Source organism: Dendrobates tinctorius, unplaced genomic scaffold (genome assembly GCF_039654945.1).
Source record: "Dendrobates tinctorius isolate UK_male_01 unplaced genomic scaffold, ASM3965494v1 ptg000028l, whole genome shotgun sequence".
Taxonomy (NCBI): Eukaryota; Metazoa; Chordata; class Amphibia; order Anura; family Dendrobatidae; genus Dendrobates; species Dendrobates tinctorius.
In genome coordinates, this window is record NW_027361696.1 from 99,600,103 (window position 1) to 99,617,226 (window position 17,124).

Here is a 17,124-nt window from a genome sequence, read left to right on the forward strand (position 1 = left end):
CAGAATGAATGTGAAGAATCCAAATTTATCAATCTATGGCCACTGAACCGGGGTAATTTTGGTCTTTGAACAGTGGATTTTATTCAGGTATGGTTAAGGTGGTATTATGTATTCTCTATGCAGTGTTGCTGTGCTAATACTGGTATTATTGGCAATATTGGTCTTTGTGTAGTGTTTGGATCAGTAGCAGGATAGCAATATTCAGTGGTAATGTTATCATGAAGTGTTAAAGTAGTGGTCATCGTGTGGAAGTATTATTTGGGCATTGTTAAAAAGGTCTCTATTGATTACCGTATTTTTCGGTTTGTGCTTTAGCGCAAATCAATCTCACCATTGTTTTTTGGGGTTTTGTTTTTCCAAGATTCACTTTATGATTCAAATGACTTCGTAACTATGCTCTAAGAGTCACTATGGTTATTGTGATATCAAATGTATATATTTTTTTTTCTTTTACTGCCTAAAAAAAAAATCTTGCAAAAAAAAAATATTTGGCTTGAGTCTTCATATTTTGAGAGCTATAATTATTTTTTTAATTTTTGAGTTGAATGATGGCTTTCTTTTTGGGGGGAGGGGGTCAAGCTATTATTATGAAGGTAATATAGCCAAAAACCATCAATTCTGTAATTTTTCCATGTCAGGTTCTATGTATGGGCTAAACATTTGTGAGTTTTATTAATTCAATCAATTATGTGATATCAAATATGTATTTTTTTTATATTTGCCATCTGGATAAAAGTGGAGTAAATTAAACTCTTATTTGTCCTTTTCTGTATCTTGTTTTTTTAATATTTTGTAATGTTTTTTACATTTTTTTAATTATTAATTGCTTTCTGTCTATTGCTTGTCTATTGCTTGTCTATTGCATAATTTGTGTTCTCCTATGAAGCCAACTAGGGGACGCAGGGCGCATACAGCGTCATGCGCCGGTGGGCGGAGCTAGCGGCGGAGGCGCAGCAGGGGGCGGGGCTTAGCGGCGGCCGTGCGCAGGCCGTCGCTGCGCTCAAAAACGCTAGTGTGAAACTAGCCTTAAACTATTGTAACATGCGCCAGCTTCAATCTCAGTAGTTAAGGTACTGTCACACTTAGCGATGCACCAGCGATCCCGACAACGATATGACCCGGTCAGGATCGCTGGTGCATCGCTAAGTGGTCGCTAGTGAGCCGTCAAACAGGCAGATCTCACCAGCGACATAGCAGCGGTCGGCGGTCGCTACTTACCAGTCAGACGAGGCGATGAAGACGTCCTCCCGCCCACGTCCACGCGTCGCTCGTCGGCGCCAGCAGGAAGCGGCGGACGAGAAACGGTCCAGGACGATCTCGCGCGATCAGCGATAGCCAGCGGGGGAGCCGGTCGGAGGTAAGTATCACACATAGCGATATCGCTAGCAATATCGCTGCTACGTCACAAAACCAGTGACGTTATAGCGATATTGCTAGCGAAATCGCTTAGTGTGACGGGCCCTTTACTCTCGGGAGCCCGCTGTATAACACAGTCAGTGCCCACCCTGTATGGAGCAGGCTTAGCTCTTGAATCTGCTCCATATAGTAATGCATATAGTAATTGTGCACTTAACAATGGTATATTAGTATAAATCTTTGAATAATGCAGTTTGTTTTGTAACAGTATGTAGGTAATATTTAAACACTGTATGCTAGCAATATTTGGCCTTAGTTGTAGCAGAAACAATGATAACTATATATTTATAAGCATACACTGTGTGTTTTATTAGGTAAGAGACTATTTTGACTACGGTATATCAACATTTTTATGCAGATTTTCCAACTTCAAGCTGTATAAACCTCTAGCCCCCGTCCCACACAGCAATCTCACTAGCAAGATTGCTGCTGAGTCACAAGTTTTGTGACGCAACAGTGATCTCACCAGCGAGATCGCTGTGTGTGACCGCCCCACCCGCCGGGTATCGCTAATCGTGCTCGAATGGTCTGGCCTTTTTTTTGGTCGTTGGTCTCCCACTGGCCAGCACGCATCGCTACGTGTGGCAGGCGGGAGACCAGCGATCAGCGAGCTGGAGCTGGTAACCAAGGTAAACATCGGGTTTCTAAGCGCCGTGCGGTGCTTAGAAACCCGATGTTTACATTGGTTACCAGCTCCCTGCAAAAGCGCGCTGGTATCTTAACGTACACTGCGGGTAACTAAGCGACGTGTGTTGCTTGTTACCCACTTGTCTCTGGTGCTGATCGCTGGTGAAGCTGCCTGTTTGGCAGCTCACCAGCGATCATGTAGTGACACACCAGCGATCCTGACAAGTTCATATCGTTGTCGCTATGTGTGACGGGGCCCTTATGCTGAATGGATGAAGCAGATCATGTGATGAGTACTTGTGTAATGAGGAGGGCGAGGCCTAACGATACAACACACTTCATCAAGGTGTGCAGAATTGTTAGGCAGCTTGTTTTCCTCAGACAAAATGGACCAAATAAGGGATTTATCTGACTCTGAGTAGTCACAAATTGTTGCAAGTCTTACGGAGGGATGCAGCACTCTTGAAATTGCTAAGGCATTGGGGCGTTTTCACAGAACCATCAAACCTTTTGCTGCAAAATGTCAACAGAGTCATAAAAAATGTGTTGGGGAAAAAAAGGCGCATAATAACTGCCAAAGATATGAGAAGAATCAAATGTGAAGCGACCAGGAAGCCATTATCTTCCAGTGCTGTCATATTCTAGAGCTGCAACCTCCCAGGCGAGACCAGGAGAACAAGGTGTTTAGTGCTCAGAGACATGGCCCAGGTAGGGTGGGCTGAAACCAGACCACCACTGAGCAAGACACAGAAGTGGAAATGTAAAGACGGGGCTAAGAAATATCTTAAGACTCTTGACGGACCATATGGATGGACCCATGGCTGTATCAGTAATGGGCACAGACCTCCACTTGTCAGACGCCAGCAAGGTGGAGATGGAGTATTATTATAGGCTGGTATTATTAAAGATGAGCTAGTTGGTGCTTTTTAGGTTGAAGATATACTTACTGCAAATTTTTAGAATGCACTTTCTTCAAGCAGTGATACAGAAAAAAAGTCTGCATCTTTCAAGAAAACCATGAATTTTCTGCAGGACAATGCTCCATCAAAAGATTGAAGTCTCCACTGCTCGACTTCCAGTAAAGATCTTAAAGGTGAAAGAATAATGATACGTCCCCTTCCTCACCTGTTCTAACCCTTGTGGGTCCTTCTTAAATGAGAGCTTTACTGTGAATGAAAACAGGCACCTCTCTGAACAGTGTTTGGGGGCTATGGTTGATGAGAAACTGACATAAGTCTTCCAACCCATGAAGTCTGACTGTTATTGAAGAGAAAGCTAGCTATATTGTCACTAACATTATTTGGGGGAACTGACAATTGAAACATGAGATGGAAATGGTTTTTCATTTAGTTGCATAATAATTCTGCACACTAAAAGCATAATATCTAAGTGTGCAAAATTACTGGGCAACCAAGAATGAAAAAACCTCTCTTTTACTTTCTTAAATATTCAGGTTTCAGGATTACTAATCTTTTGGCCTGACGGACCGCCCTGGAATTGTTCAATAATAAAATTAATCCTAAAATATATAAATTGCCTAATAATTGTGCACATTGTGTATAACATTGTGTTTTTGGGGGGGAGTGACAGACACCTCCTGGACATATGCATGAAGGCTTAGAATTTAATTTTGTTTACTCCATTTACTTAATTTTGTTACTGCATTCACACATTCCAATACAAATTTCAAGGTTCACCCATCTTCTAAAGACATAAGGTACTGTCACACTTAGCGATGTACCAGCGATCCCGACCAGCGATATGACGCGGTCAGGATCGCTGGTACATCGCTAAGTGGTCGCTAGTGAGCTGCCACATAGGCAGATCTCACTAGCGACATCGCTGGGGACGGGGGTCGCTACTTACCTGTCACACCAGGCGATACTGCGTCCTCACGCCCGGCTCCACGCGTCGCTCGTAGTGTTGAGCTTTCCAATACCGCAAGTATCGGGTATCGGCCGATATTTGCCGTATCGGAATTCCGATACCGAGTACCGATACTTTTTTCGTATCGGATACCGGAATCGGAAGTCCAAAATGCAATGAGCCACAAAAGTGGCTCTGATTGGCTGCCGAAATGACGTCATCATGATGCGCTGTCTGTGCGCATCTTGATGCGCCGTCAGTTCGGGCCTTTGGGGGGGCTGTGCCGACTGTCCGGGGGTCTGTACCGGCCTGCCGGTGGTCTGTGCAGGCTCCGTTGGTCTGTGCCGGCCTGCCGGGGGGCTGTGCCGGCCTGCCGGTGGTCTGTGCAGGCTCCGGTGGTCTGTGCCGGCCTGCTGGGGGGCTGTGCCGGCCTGCCGGTGGTATGTGCAGGCTCCGGGGGTCTGTGTAGGCATCGTCCGATGGGACTACAAGTCCCATCGGGCGATGCCTGCTACCATGACAGTGATTGACACATTAGCCAATGATGGGACAGTAGTAGTCCCATCATCCGGCTAATGTGTTGAATGTAAAAAAAAAAAAAATTACATGCTACATACATGCTACATACATACAACATGCATACTACATATATACTACATGCAACATGCATACTACATACATGCTACATACTACATGCATGCTACATACATGCTACATACTACATACATGCTACATACATACTACATGCATGCAACATACATACTACATATATACTACATGCATGCAACATACATACTACATATATACTACATGCATGCAACATGCATACTACATATATACTACATGTAACATACATACTACATATATACTACATGCAACATGCATACTACATACATGCTACATACTACATGCATGCTACATACTACATACATGCTACATACTACATACATGCTACATACATAATACATATATACTACATGCATGCAACATGCATACTACATATATACTATATATACTACATGTAACATACATACTACATATATACTACATGCTACATACATGCAACATACACACTACATGCTACATACATACTACATACATGCTACATACATACACACTACATGCTACATACATGCAACATACATATTACATACATGCTACATACATACACTCACTGGCCACTTTATTAGGTACACCTGTCCAACTGTGTGTTAAGACTTAATTTCTAATCAGCCAATCACATGGCGGCAACTCAGTGCATTTAGGCATGTAGACATGGTCAAGACAATCTCCTGCAGTTCAAACCGAGCATCAGTATGGGGAAGAAAGGTGATTTGAGTGCCTTTGAACGTGGCATGATTGTTGGTGCCAGAAGGGCTGGTCTGAGTATTTCAGAAACTGCTGATCTACTGGGATTTTCACGCACAACCATCTCTAGGGTTTACAGAGAATGGTCCGAAAAAGAAAAAAAATCCAGTGAGCGGCAGTTCTGTGGCCGGAAATGCCATGTTGATGCCAGAGGTCAGAGGAGAATGGGCAGACTGGTTCGAGCTGATAGAAAGGCAACAGTGACTCAAATTGCCACCCGTTACAACCAAGGTAGGCAGAAGAGCATCTCTGAACGCACAGTGCGTCGAACTTTGAGGCAGATGGGCTACAGCAGCAGAAGACCACACTGGGTACCACTCCTCTCAGCTAAGAACAGGAAACTGAGGCTACAATTTGCACAAGCTCATCGAAATTGGACAGTAGAAGATTGGAAAAACGTTGCCTGGTCTGATGAGTCTCGATTTCTGCTGCGACATTCGGATGGTAGGGTCAGAATTTGGCGTAAACAACATGAAAGCATGGATCCATCCTGCCTTGTATCAACGGTTCAGGCTGGTGGTGGTGGTGTCATGGTGTGGGGAATTTTTTCTGGGCACTCTTTGGGCCCCTTGGTACCAATTGAGCATCGTTGCAACGCCACAGCCTACCTGAGTATTGTTGCTGACCATGTCCATCCCTTTATGACCACAATGTACCCAACATCTGATGGCTACTTTCAGCAGGATAATGCGCCATGTCATAAAGCTCGAATCATCTCATGAACATGACAATGAGTTTACTGTACTCAAATGGCCTCCTCAGTCACCAGATCTCAAGCCAATAGAGCATCTTTGGGATGTGGTGGAACGGGAGATTCGCATCAGGGATGTGCAGCCGACAAATCTGCGCCAACTGTGTGATGCCATCATGTCAATATGGTCCAAAATCTCTGAGGAATGCTTCCAGCACCTTGTTGAATCTCTGCCACGAAGAATTGAGGCAGTTCTGAAGGCAAAAGGGGGTCCAACCCGTTACTAGCATGGTGTACCTAATAAAGTGGCCAGTGAGTGTACTACATACATACCACATGCATGCAACATGCATACTACATACAGTGGGGAAAAAAGTATTTAGTCAGTCAGCAATAGTGCAAGTTCCACCACTTAAAAAGATGAGAGGCGTCTGTAATTTACATCATAGGTAGACCTCAACTATGGGAGACAAACTGAGAAAAAAAAAATCCAGAAAATCACATTGTCTGTTTTTTTTTCATTTTATTTGCATATTATGGTGGAAAATAAGTATTTGGTCAGAAACAAAATTTCATCTCAATACTTTGTGATATATCCTTTGTTGGCAATGACAGAGGTCAAACGTTTTCTATAAGTCTTCACAAGGTTGCCACACACTGTTGTTGGTATGTTGGCCCATTCCTCCATGCAGATCTCCTCTAGAGCAGTGATTTTTTTGGCTTTTCGCTTGGCAACACGGACTTTCAACTCCCTCCAAAGGTTTTCTATAGGGTTGAGATCTGGAGACTGGCTAGGCCACTCCAGGACCTTGAAATGCTTCTTACGAAGCCACTCCTTCGTTGCCCTGGCGGTGTGCTTTGGATCATTGTCATGTTGAAGGACCCAGCCACGTTTCATCTTCAATGCCCTTGCTGATGGAAGGAGGTTTGCACTCAAAATCTCACGATACATGGCCCCATTCATTCTTTCATGTACCCGGATCAGTCGTCCTGGCCCCTTTGCAGAGAAACAGCCCCAAAGCATGATGTTTCCACCACCATGCTTTACAGTAGGTATGGTGTTTGATGGATGCAACTCAGTATTCTTTTTCCTCCAAACACGACAAGTTGTGTTTCTACCAAACAGTTCCAGTTTGATTTCATCAGACCATAGGACATTCTCCCAAAACTCCTCTGGATCATCCAAATGCTCTCTAGCAAACTTCAGACGGGCCCAGACATGTACAGGCTTAAGCAGTGGGACACGTCTGGCACTGCAGGATCTGAGTCCATGGTGGCGTAGTGTGTTACTTATGGTAGGCCTTGTTACATTGGTCCCAGCTCTCTGCAGTTCATTCACTAGGTCCCCCCGCGTGGTTCTGGGATTTTTGCTCACCGTTCTTGTGATCATTCTGACCCCACGGGGTGGGATTTTGCGTGGAGCACCAGATCGAGGGAGATTATCAGTGGTCTTGTATGTCTTCCATTTTCTAATTATTGCTCCCACAGTTGATTTCTTCACTCCAAGCTGGTTGGCTATTGCAGATTCAGTCTTCCCAGCCTGGTGCAGGGCTACAATTTTGTTTCTGGTGTCCTTTGACAGCTCTTTGGTCTTCACCATAGTGGAGTTTGGAGTCAGACTATTTGAGGGTGTGCACAGGTGTCTTTTTATACTGATAACAAGTTTAAACAGGTGCCATTACTACAGGTAATGAGTTGAGGAAAGAGGAGACTCTTAAAGAAGAAGTTACAGGTCTGTGAGAGCCAGAAATCTTGATTGCTTGTTTCTGACCAAATACTTATTTTCCACCATAATATGCAAATAAAATGAAAAAAAAACAGACAATGTGATTTTCTGGATTTTTTTTTCTCAGTTTGTCTCCCATAGTTGAGGTCTACCTATGATGTAAATTACAGACGCCTCTCATCTTTTTAAGTGGTGGAACTTGCACTATTGCTGACTGACTAAATACTTTTTTTCCCCCACTGTATATACTGCATATATACTACATGCATGCAACATACATATATACTACATACAATACATACATATAGACATACAGTACATATAACATAGAGTACATACTTACCGTCACTTGTCACTTTGATCCCCGAAGCCATTGTCACCTGAGGGATAAATATCAAAATAAAAAAACACCAATATACTTACCCCGATCCGCAGAAGTCCACGAGGGTCCCACGTCCATCTTGCGTGGAGAACAGCAGCATCAGCTGATGCTACCGTTCTCTACCAGCTCCAGGAATACAATGACGGAAGGTAGGTATCCTTCCGCACTGTATTCCTCCACCACTTTAAAAAAAAAAAAAAGTCCCTAGTCTCACTTTATGCCATTGCTGCGTGGGAATTCCCATGCAGCAATGGCATAAAGTGAGACTAGGGACTTTTTTTTTTTTAAAGTGGTGGAGGAATACAGTGCGGAAGGATACCTACCTTCTGTCATTGTATTCCTGGAGCTGGTAGAGAACGGTAGCATCAGCTGATGCTGCTGTTCTCCACGCAAGATGGACGTGGGACCCTCGTGGACTTCTGCGGATCGGGGTAAGTATATTGGTGTTTTTTTATTTTGATATTTATCCCTCAGGTGACAATGGCTTCAGGGATCAAAGTGACAAGTGACGGTGAGTATGTACTCTATGTTATATGTACTGTATGTCTATATGTAAGTATTGTATGTAGTATATATGTATGTTGCATGCATGTAGTATATATGCAGTATATATGTAGTATGCATGTTGCATGCATGTGGTATGTAGTATGTATGTAGTATGTATGTTGCATGTATGTAGCATGTATGTAGTATGTATGTTGCATGTATGTAGCATGTAGTGTGTATGTATGTAGCATGTATGTAGTATGTATGTTGCATGTATGTAGCATGTAGTGTGTATGTTGCATGTATGTAGCATGTAGTATATATGTAGTATGTATGTTACATGTAGTATATATAGTATATATGTAGTATGCATGTTGCATGCATGTAGTATATATGTTGTATGTTGCATGCATGTAGTATATATGTATTATGTATGTAGTATGTATGTAGCATGTATGTAGCATGTATGTAGCATGTATGTAGCATGTATGTAGCATGTAGCATGCATGTAGTATGTAGCATGCATGTAGTATGTATGTTACATGTAGTATATATGTAGTATGTATGTTACATGTAGTATATATGTAGTATGCATGTTGCATGCATGTAGTATATATGTTGTATGTATGTTGCATGCATGTAGTATATATGTAGTATGTATGTTGCATGCATGTAGTATATATGTAGTATGTATGTTGCATGCATGTAGTATATATGTAGTATGTATGTAGCATGTATGTAGTATGTAGCATGTATGTAGCATGCATGTAGTATGTAGCATGTATGTAGTATGCATGTTGCATGTAGTATATATGTTACATGTAGTATATATGTAGTATGCATGTTGCATGCATGTAGTATATATGTTGTATGTATGTTGCATGCATGTAGTATATATGTAGTATGTATGTTGCATGCATGTAGTATATATGTAGTATGTATGCTGTATGAATGTAGTATATATGTAGTATGTATGTAGCATGTATGTAGTATGTAGCATGTATGTAGTATGTAGCACGTATGTAGTATGCATGTTGCATGTAGTATATATGTAGTATGTATGTTACATGTAGTATATATGTAGTATGCATGTTGTATGTATGTAGCATGTATGTAGCATGTACATTTTTTTTTATTTTTTTTTTTTACATTCAACACATTAGCCGCATGATGGGACTACTACTGTCCCATCATTGGCTAATGTGTCAATCACTGTCATGGTAGCAGGCATCGCCCGATGGGACTTGTAGTCCCATCGGACGATGCCTGCACAGACCCCCGAAGCCTGCACAGACCACCGGCAGGCCGGCACAGCCCCCCGGCAGGCCGGCACAGACCACCGGAGCCTGCACAGACCACCGGCAGGCCGGCACAGCCCCCCGGCAGGCCGGCACAGACCACCGGAGCCTGCGCAGACCCCCTGGCAGGCCGGCACAGCCCCCCGAAAGGCCCGTACAGACCCCAGAGAGGCTGTACAAGGCAAAAATAGGGTTTTTCTTATTCCGATACCGGAAGTCCCATACACTTGAATGGGACTTCCGGTATCGGAATCGGCGATACCGATACTTTTTTTTAAGATCGGCCGATCCATTCCGATCCGATATTTTCAAGTATCGGCTGGTATCGCTCAACTCTAGTCGCTCGTCATCACAGCAGGAAGCGCCGCAGGAAGCTGACGACGAGAAACAGTCCTGAACGTTCGCGCGCGATCAGCGATAACCAGCGGGGGAGCGGGTCGTAGGTAAGTATCAGACACAGCGATATCGCTAGCAATATCGCTATAACGTCACTAGTTATAGCGATATTGCTAGCGATATCTCTTAGTGTGACATGCCCTATAGTATAGTTTAGAACAATCTAAAGGGAAATGGAAGTTTAATTGACTTAGAAGGTAAGTGGTACTTAATGCCCCTAATTAGCTTACTTACCTTGTTTTCAAAATGTTTAAAAATTGCAAGATTTCAGAAAACTGGATGAGCCTCAGAGCTCGCAGAAATCTCAGGCCTGGAAGAGAGAATAAGTCATGGTTAGTTAACTTATATGAGCATGTTCAAATAGTCTGTGAACCAAAAACTTAACTTACGCATTAAAAGATCATTGTGCATTTTGTGGCCCATCTAAAACACAAGTGAACATAGAATGGGGACATATTTCAAATAATAAAGTGGGCCCCTTTCTGTTGCTGGTTAATACCACCACAATGAAATACTTCATAACACAACTTCTTCTAACAATACATGTTATATCTCCATATAATGACATGACAACATTATCGGTATTTACAGGGGGCTCAAGATCAAGAGCCTTCAAATAAATGTATTTCCCAGACTCTACAAAAAGTCTTCTATTTTTACTGACTGTTCAGGAATTTACCCTGTTAGCAGGAGCTTGTTTTCTGCTATCTCCTTCCCAATATCATTGGATTATGTCACAATTCCTCCTATTGATGTATCTGGATGTTGTAAGTGACCGTTCAGCCATCTCACCTAGGACAGGAGCTGTTAGTATGGTGATGGACAGCTCAGCTGTCCAATCTGAGGCTGAGGTGTGCTGGAGCTGTCAGTGGCCAGGGCATGTGTAGTTTCCTTCATGTGTCTCCTGTTTGGTGTGATTATTTGACTATTTAGCTGGCTCTCTGCCTCCAATTAGTGCCAGTTGTAGGTTAACTGAAGTGGTGTACATTTTCTCTGTGCCCTAAGTTTCTATATTCTGATCTTTGTTATACGACCTTGGATTTATTTTTGATCATTCGGTTGCCTAGCCCCTTTTGTGTTGATTCGCTACCTTCTTGGAATTCTGACCTCAGACTGTGACCTGACTATGCCTTTATATCACCCCTCTGTTTATGACGAGCTCTTTTGGTATCTAACGCCAGACCTCAAGGCTTGTCCGTAAGTAGTGACTCAGATTAGCTTCTGTTTGCAAGAGGAATAAAGAGGTGATCCCTTGACCACCTATTAAAAATAAGGAATCAGTTAATGGGACCCCTCTGTATTTTTAGAAAAAACTAACCCCTACACCCCACAGCCAATTTTCATTTTTGCGTTTCTGTTTTTTTTCCTCCCCTTCTTCCCAGAGCCATAACGTTTATTTTTCTGTCCACATATACATATGAGGGCTTGTTTTTTTGCAGGGCAAGTTGTACTTTTGAATGACAACATTCATAATGTTCTTGAAAGTGGGAAAAAAATGTGAGGTGAAATTGGGAAAAAAAACACAATTCTGACATTTTTGGGGGGGAATTGTTTTTTGTGGTAAAATGACCATGCAATATGATTCTCCTCATCAATATGATTACAGTGATATCAAATATGTCTAATTTTTTAAATTATTTTAGTGGTGAAAAAAACAGAAGTTTTCCAAATAAATTATTTTGATTTGTGTCGCCATTTTCCGAGACCTGTAACATTTTTATTTTTCGTCCGATGGAGCGGTGTGATAGCTTTTTTTTGCATGGTGAGACAACGTTTTTTTTTAGTGCTATTTTGGCATAGATGTGACTTTCTATCCCTTATTACAGCATTTTTTGGTTCTCTAAGGTGATCAAAAAACCTAATCATTGACGGTGTTTACCGATAGGCTTAATTGTTTTTATATTTTGATAGATCGTACTTTTCTACTTTCCTGAGCACAGCGATACTACATATGTGTATTTTTTTAAACAATACATTTTTATTAAGAATTTTAACATACTACATTTATAATACGAGTCAACATTTTAATACAAAACCTTTCATTATGGAAGGTACAATAAGAAGACAAACATATAAGGAAAGGAGGCAGAGAAGGAAGAGGGAGATGGGGCCCGAGTGGGGATATCTGTTTGGTTTACGATGACTATGTTTCACCTGGAGAGTCAGGGATGGCTGAGCTGTTTAGACGGAATGGAGGTGTGTCAAAAGGGGTGTAGTTAGCATATTCTGCCCAGGGACTGCAAATTTGTCCAAACTTATGGATTTTGTCCATGAGTAAAGGTCCCGTTACATTTAGCGATGCACCAGTGATCCTGACAACGATACGACCCGGTCAGGATCGCTGGTGCATCGCTAAATGATCGCTAGTGAGCTGCCAAACAGGAAGATCTCACCAGCGACGCAGCAGCGGTCGGCGGTCGTTACTTACCTGTCAGACGGCAGCTCTGCTGATGACTTCCTCCCGCATCCATGAAGTCACTCGTCGGTGCCAGCAGGAAGCGGACGACGAGAATTGGACCAGGACAATCTCGCAGGATCGACGATAGCCAGCGGGGGGGGCTGGTTGGAGGTAAGTGTCACATGTAGCGAGATATCGCTATTGCATCACAAAACGCTTTAGCAATATCGCTAGTGATCTCGCTATGTGTGAAGGGGGCTTTAGGCTGTCAATTTTTCATTAATCATGTACCAAGAAAGGCATTTTTTGACTTCCGAAAAGTCAAGGTTTTGTTTGTTTGAGGGTATAATTTGTTTAGGCACTAAAAATAAAAAGGAGATGAGGGCCTGGGAATACTTGGCGTCGCAGTGTTCGTTAGCGCTGATACCATATTCATGTCAAAAATAGAATTAAAATAAAAAATATTGTTATTCTCACCTTCCGACGTACCGTGCAGTCTTCCCGCCTCTCTCCACGCTCTGGTCCCAGTAATCCTTTGCGAGAATTACCGCGATGACGTCCGTTCTCGTGGGATCGCGAAGTCTTGCGGTCATTCTTGCAAAGGATTACTGGGACCGGAGTGTGGAGAGAGGCGGGAAGACTGCACAGGACGCCAGAAGGTGAGAATAACAATATTTTTTATTTTTTTATTATTTTACAGCTGATCGCTGGTCTCCCGCCTGTCACACGCAGCGATGCGTGCTGGCCAGCGGGAGATCAGCGATGAAAAAAATGTCTAGAGGTTTCTTGCAGCGATCAGTGATACCGGCAGGGGGGCGGTCGCTGATCGCTGTCACACACAGCGATCTCGCTGGCGGGATCGCTGTTGTGTCACAAAAGTTGTGACTCAGCAGTGATCACACTAGCAAGATTGCTATGTGTGACGGGGCCCTTACAGTTATGAACTAAGAGGCATAACCACCATCTGTGGTACATATCTCTGATAGAATTTCAGCCTGTAAAGCAACTGAAATAGTAGCCAGGAACAGATTTGTCCACTCTGGCAGGGGTCAGGTACCATCTGATCAGCACCTTATAGTTTTTTTCCAATATTAAAGTGTTTTGCATCCCACCGGTAGAGGAGGACCAGATTTGGGACCATTCCGAATCAGTCAGAATTAGTCCAATGTCCGATTCCCGTTGAGAAGTATATGTTAAATTTCACCTATGTGTAGGGTGAGTTATATGAAAATAGATCAGTGAGATAGTGCCAGAAGCATAAGGGTCCTGATGGCATTTTTGCTCAAATGGAGTAAATGTATTTGGTGGAGCAGAGTTCCTTTGCATAGTGAAAATGAAATGTTTGAGTTGTAGATAACAGAAAATTTCTCTAGAAGGCAGGTTAAATTTATGTTAGAGAGCTTAAATAAGTGGTGGAATCTATTGATACCTGCAGCAATCCAAGAATGATAAGATGAGAGGGACTTGTTACCTGGTGGTGTGGTAGGGGGCCGGATTGGGGGGTGGTCCACTGCTTACCACGACCGGACGATGCAAAGACGAGACGGAGGCAGAATTCAGTTGTAACAGATCCGGGTTTATTGGCAGTCCTCCTGACGACCTTAGTCATGCACCACAGTTCCTTTATAGTGCTCCGTTTCCAGGCCCGGGTACCTTTCACCTTTCCTTCAGTCGTTATGATGTCCCTCGCGGATCTTTCGTTGGGGCTGTCCTAGACCAATCTACCACCAATGCTTCACCTGCCCGAGGTCGTTGTCCAATCGTTACCCCCGGGGCCTCGTCTGTCCTGCGGTATGTCGTGCCAGGGCCACCCCCCTGACTGTCTTCTCCTGTCAGTCCCCTGGTCGAGCTCTTCACTGTTCTCCGTCTTCTGTCCCGAGTCTTCCTCTGCTGAGCTCCTCCCGGGACTAGCCTCTGGAAAACCAACCAGTCCTATTTATCCCCTCTCTCACTGGGAATTTCCCTCCTGGGTTCCTATCTCCCCGCCCCCCATGACTAAGCTGTAAGCTGATGTTAAGTCCTGAACTACACTCCCCCTGCCATCTTGTGGTCAAATTTCGGTACTGCACTCCCTTTTCTGCCTTTCCCTGCTGTTACCTTTCTGTCATTGCCAATCTCCGTCTGTAGTGCACAAATCATCCCCTCCTGTTTCCAGTCAAGTCTGCCCGTCAAGTCACCTTCCCCACAGTGGGAACTGTAAGTTACCCCATAGTGGGGCGAGAGGTATGGAAGTTAAAATTAGATTTGAGGAATAATTCAAAAAGTCCCAGGATTCAAGTGAGTAAATTGTAATGGGATTGGAGATTTGTGAGTGCTGGGCAGAGAGGAGCCCTAGCAAGACATTGAGAGGCATTGGTTCACACTCAGATACTTCAAGGAAGATCCACAGAGGAGGCTCAGAATAAGCATGGTATTAAGGTTAATTGGGCTAGTTGTGCTGCTTGGGAATATTTTATTAGATTGAAAGGGGGCCTACGGGTGCCCAAACAATGGCCCTGTTGACCCTTCTTGATGCCTTCTTTCCAAAGGTGTTAATTTGATGCTGAATTGTGTGAGGCAGTGACAGGTATTATATGCGAAGGTTGCTATGTATCTCCCAGGATGCGCATAGAAGTGTATTAAACCCGCTGGAGTGCACTGCAGTCACAGGCATAGCTGTGGCTGCAGTGCAAAATAAAAATAACTGTGGACTTGGTAAAGTTATTTTACCAAGGCAATGTTTAGTAAAATCCGTTAAGGGCTTTTATTTTTGGAGCGAACTACAGGATGGTAGTGGAGCGGTTCGCTCCCTCCAGACCGGGTCTTACAAGTGGCCCATGGCCACAGATTCCATTTAAAAACCCTGCAGCAAAGGGTTGGGTGTGTCATTCTTGGTTTGCAAACTGCAGAGAAGGTGGCTTTTCAAAGTCTAGCCTGTATGAAGTAACATGAAGCCATGCGATGCCAAAAGGCCTGGCACACTTCAGCGTGACACAGTGGTGCAGTCACCCACGGCAACCAGTCTTGGATACAGATTGCCTTGATTCCCTTCTGCGATCCGGAGGATACCATTTGTTTTCCACTTCTGAGTACGTTAGACATTAACCCCTTTCCGACCGCTGACAGGATAGTACGTCAGCAGTCGGTGTCCCCTGCTTTGAGGTGGGCTCTGGCGTGAGCCCACATTAAAGCCGCGACATGTCAGCTGTTATAACCAGCTGACATGTGCCCACAATAGGCACGAGCGGAATCACGATCCGCCCGTGCCTAGTAACTAGTTAAATCCCTCTGTCAAACGCTGACAGTGGGCATTTATCTACCGTTTCCAGCTGCCAGGCCGGAAATGAGCGCATCGCTGACCCCCGTCAAGTGTTAAAAAATTTTTTTTAAAAAACTAAAAAAACCTAAAAGTTCAAATCACTCCCCTTTTGCCCCAATCAAAATAAAACAATAAAAAAAACACACATACACATATTTGGTATCACCGCGTTCAGAATCGCCCAATATATAAAAAAAAGGATTAACCCGATCGCTAAATGATGTAGTGAGAAAAAAAATAAAAATGCCAGAATTATGTTTTTTTTGGTCGCCATGACATTGAATTAAAATGCAATAACGGGCGATCAAAAAAATGTATTTGCACAAAAGTGGTATCATTAAAAACGTCAGCCCGGCACTCAAAAAATAAGCCCTCACCGACCCCAGATCACGAAAAATGCTACGGGTCTCGGAAATTACACATTTTTTTTATTTTTAGCCATATTGATGGAAAAATAAAAAAGTTATGGCTCTGTAAAGAAGGGAAACGAAAAATGAAAATGAAAAATCGAAAAAAGCTCTGGTCATTAAGGGGTTAAAGACACTTTGTTTTAAATTTAACTGTGGTCACTGCCTGTCTGTCACATTGCACCAACCCTGCTGCACTACACTTGATTTAAGGTGTTGGGGTGGGACGGGCACTGGAAGTAGTTTTTTTAATACGGTATATTTATTTTCAATTGGGAAAAGGGGGGTGATTTGAATTTTTTTATTTATTTTTATCATATTTCTAAAAACTTTTTTTTTTTTTTTTTTTTACATTTTCCTGCTCTTATTATCCCCCTTAGGGGATTTGAAGATGCGATCATCAGATCACTTGTACTATATGCAGTGATGTAGCAAATCACGGTCTTCTTTGAAGCCCTTTGGAGCTACGTAATGACAAGCACGGGCGTCATCAGCTGACCCCCAGCTGTTATGACAACCCATCAACGACCCGCAATCACGTCACAAGTATGCGGATGCGCGAAGGTTATGACGCTCACGCACATCGGCGTATGTTAATTCCCTTTGTCAGAGATTGACAGCATCATCTAACAAGTTAACAATCGCTCCGCTCCACCCGCGATTGTTAGCAGCAGGTCCTGGCTGTAATACTCAGCCATTACCTGATGTGTAAGCCCGCTCCGTACACCCGCTTCCGACAAGTGCCATATACTGAACATCCCTGGA

At 43.3% G+C, this 17,124-nt stretch overlaps 1 protein-coding gene across 22 annotated transcripts in view; it reads right to left on the minus strand.

Annotated features, from left to right (window-relative positions):
- The window catches only part of KCNMA1 (potassium calcium-activated channel subfamily M alpha 1), an 867,158-nt gene that overhangs the window by 327,624 nt on the left and 522,410 nt on the right, over positions 1–17,124 (minus strand). For all 22 annotated transcript variants that reach the window (XM_073571201.1, XM_073571213.1, XM_073571218.1 and 19 more), the window contains exon 6: positions 10,491–10,566. In XM_073571201.1, coding sequence (XP_073427302.1) covers positions 10,491–10,566 — 76 coding nt within the window. The remainder of the gene's footprint in view (positions 1–10,490; positions 10,567–17,124) is intronic.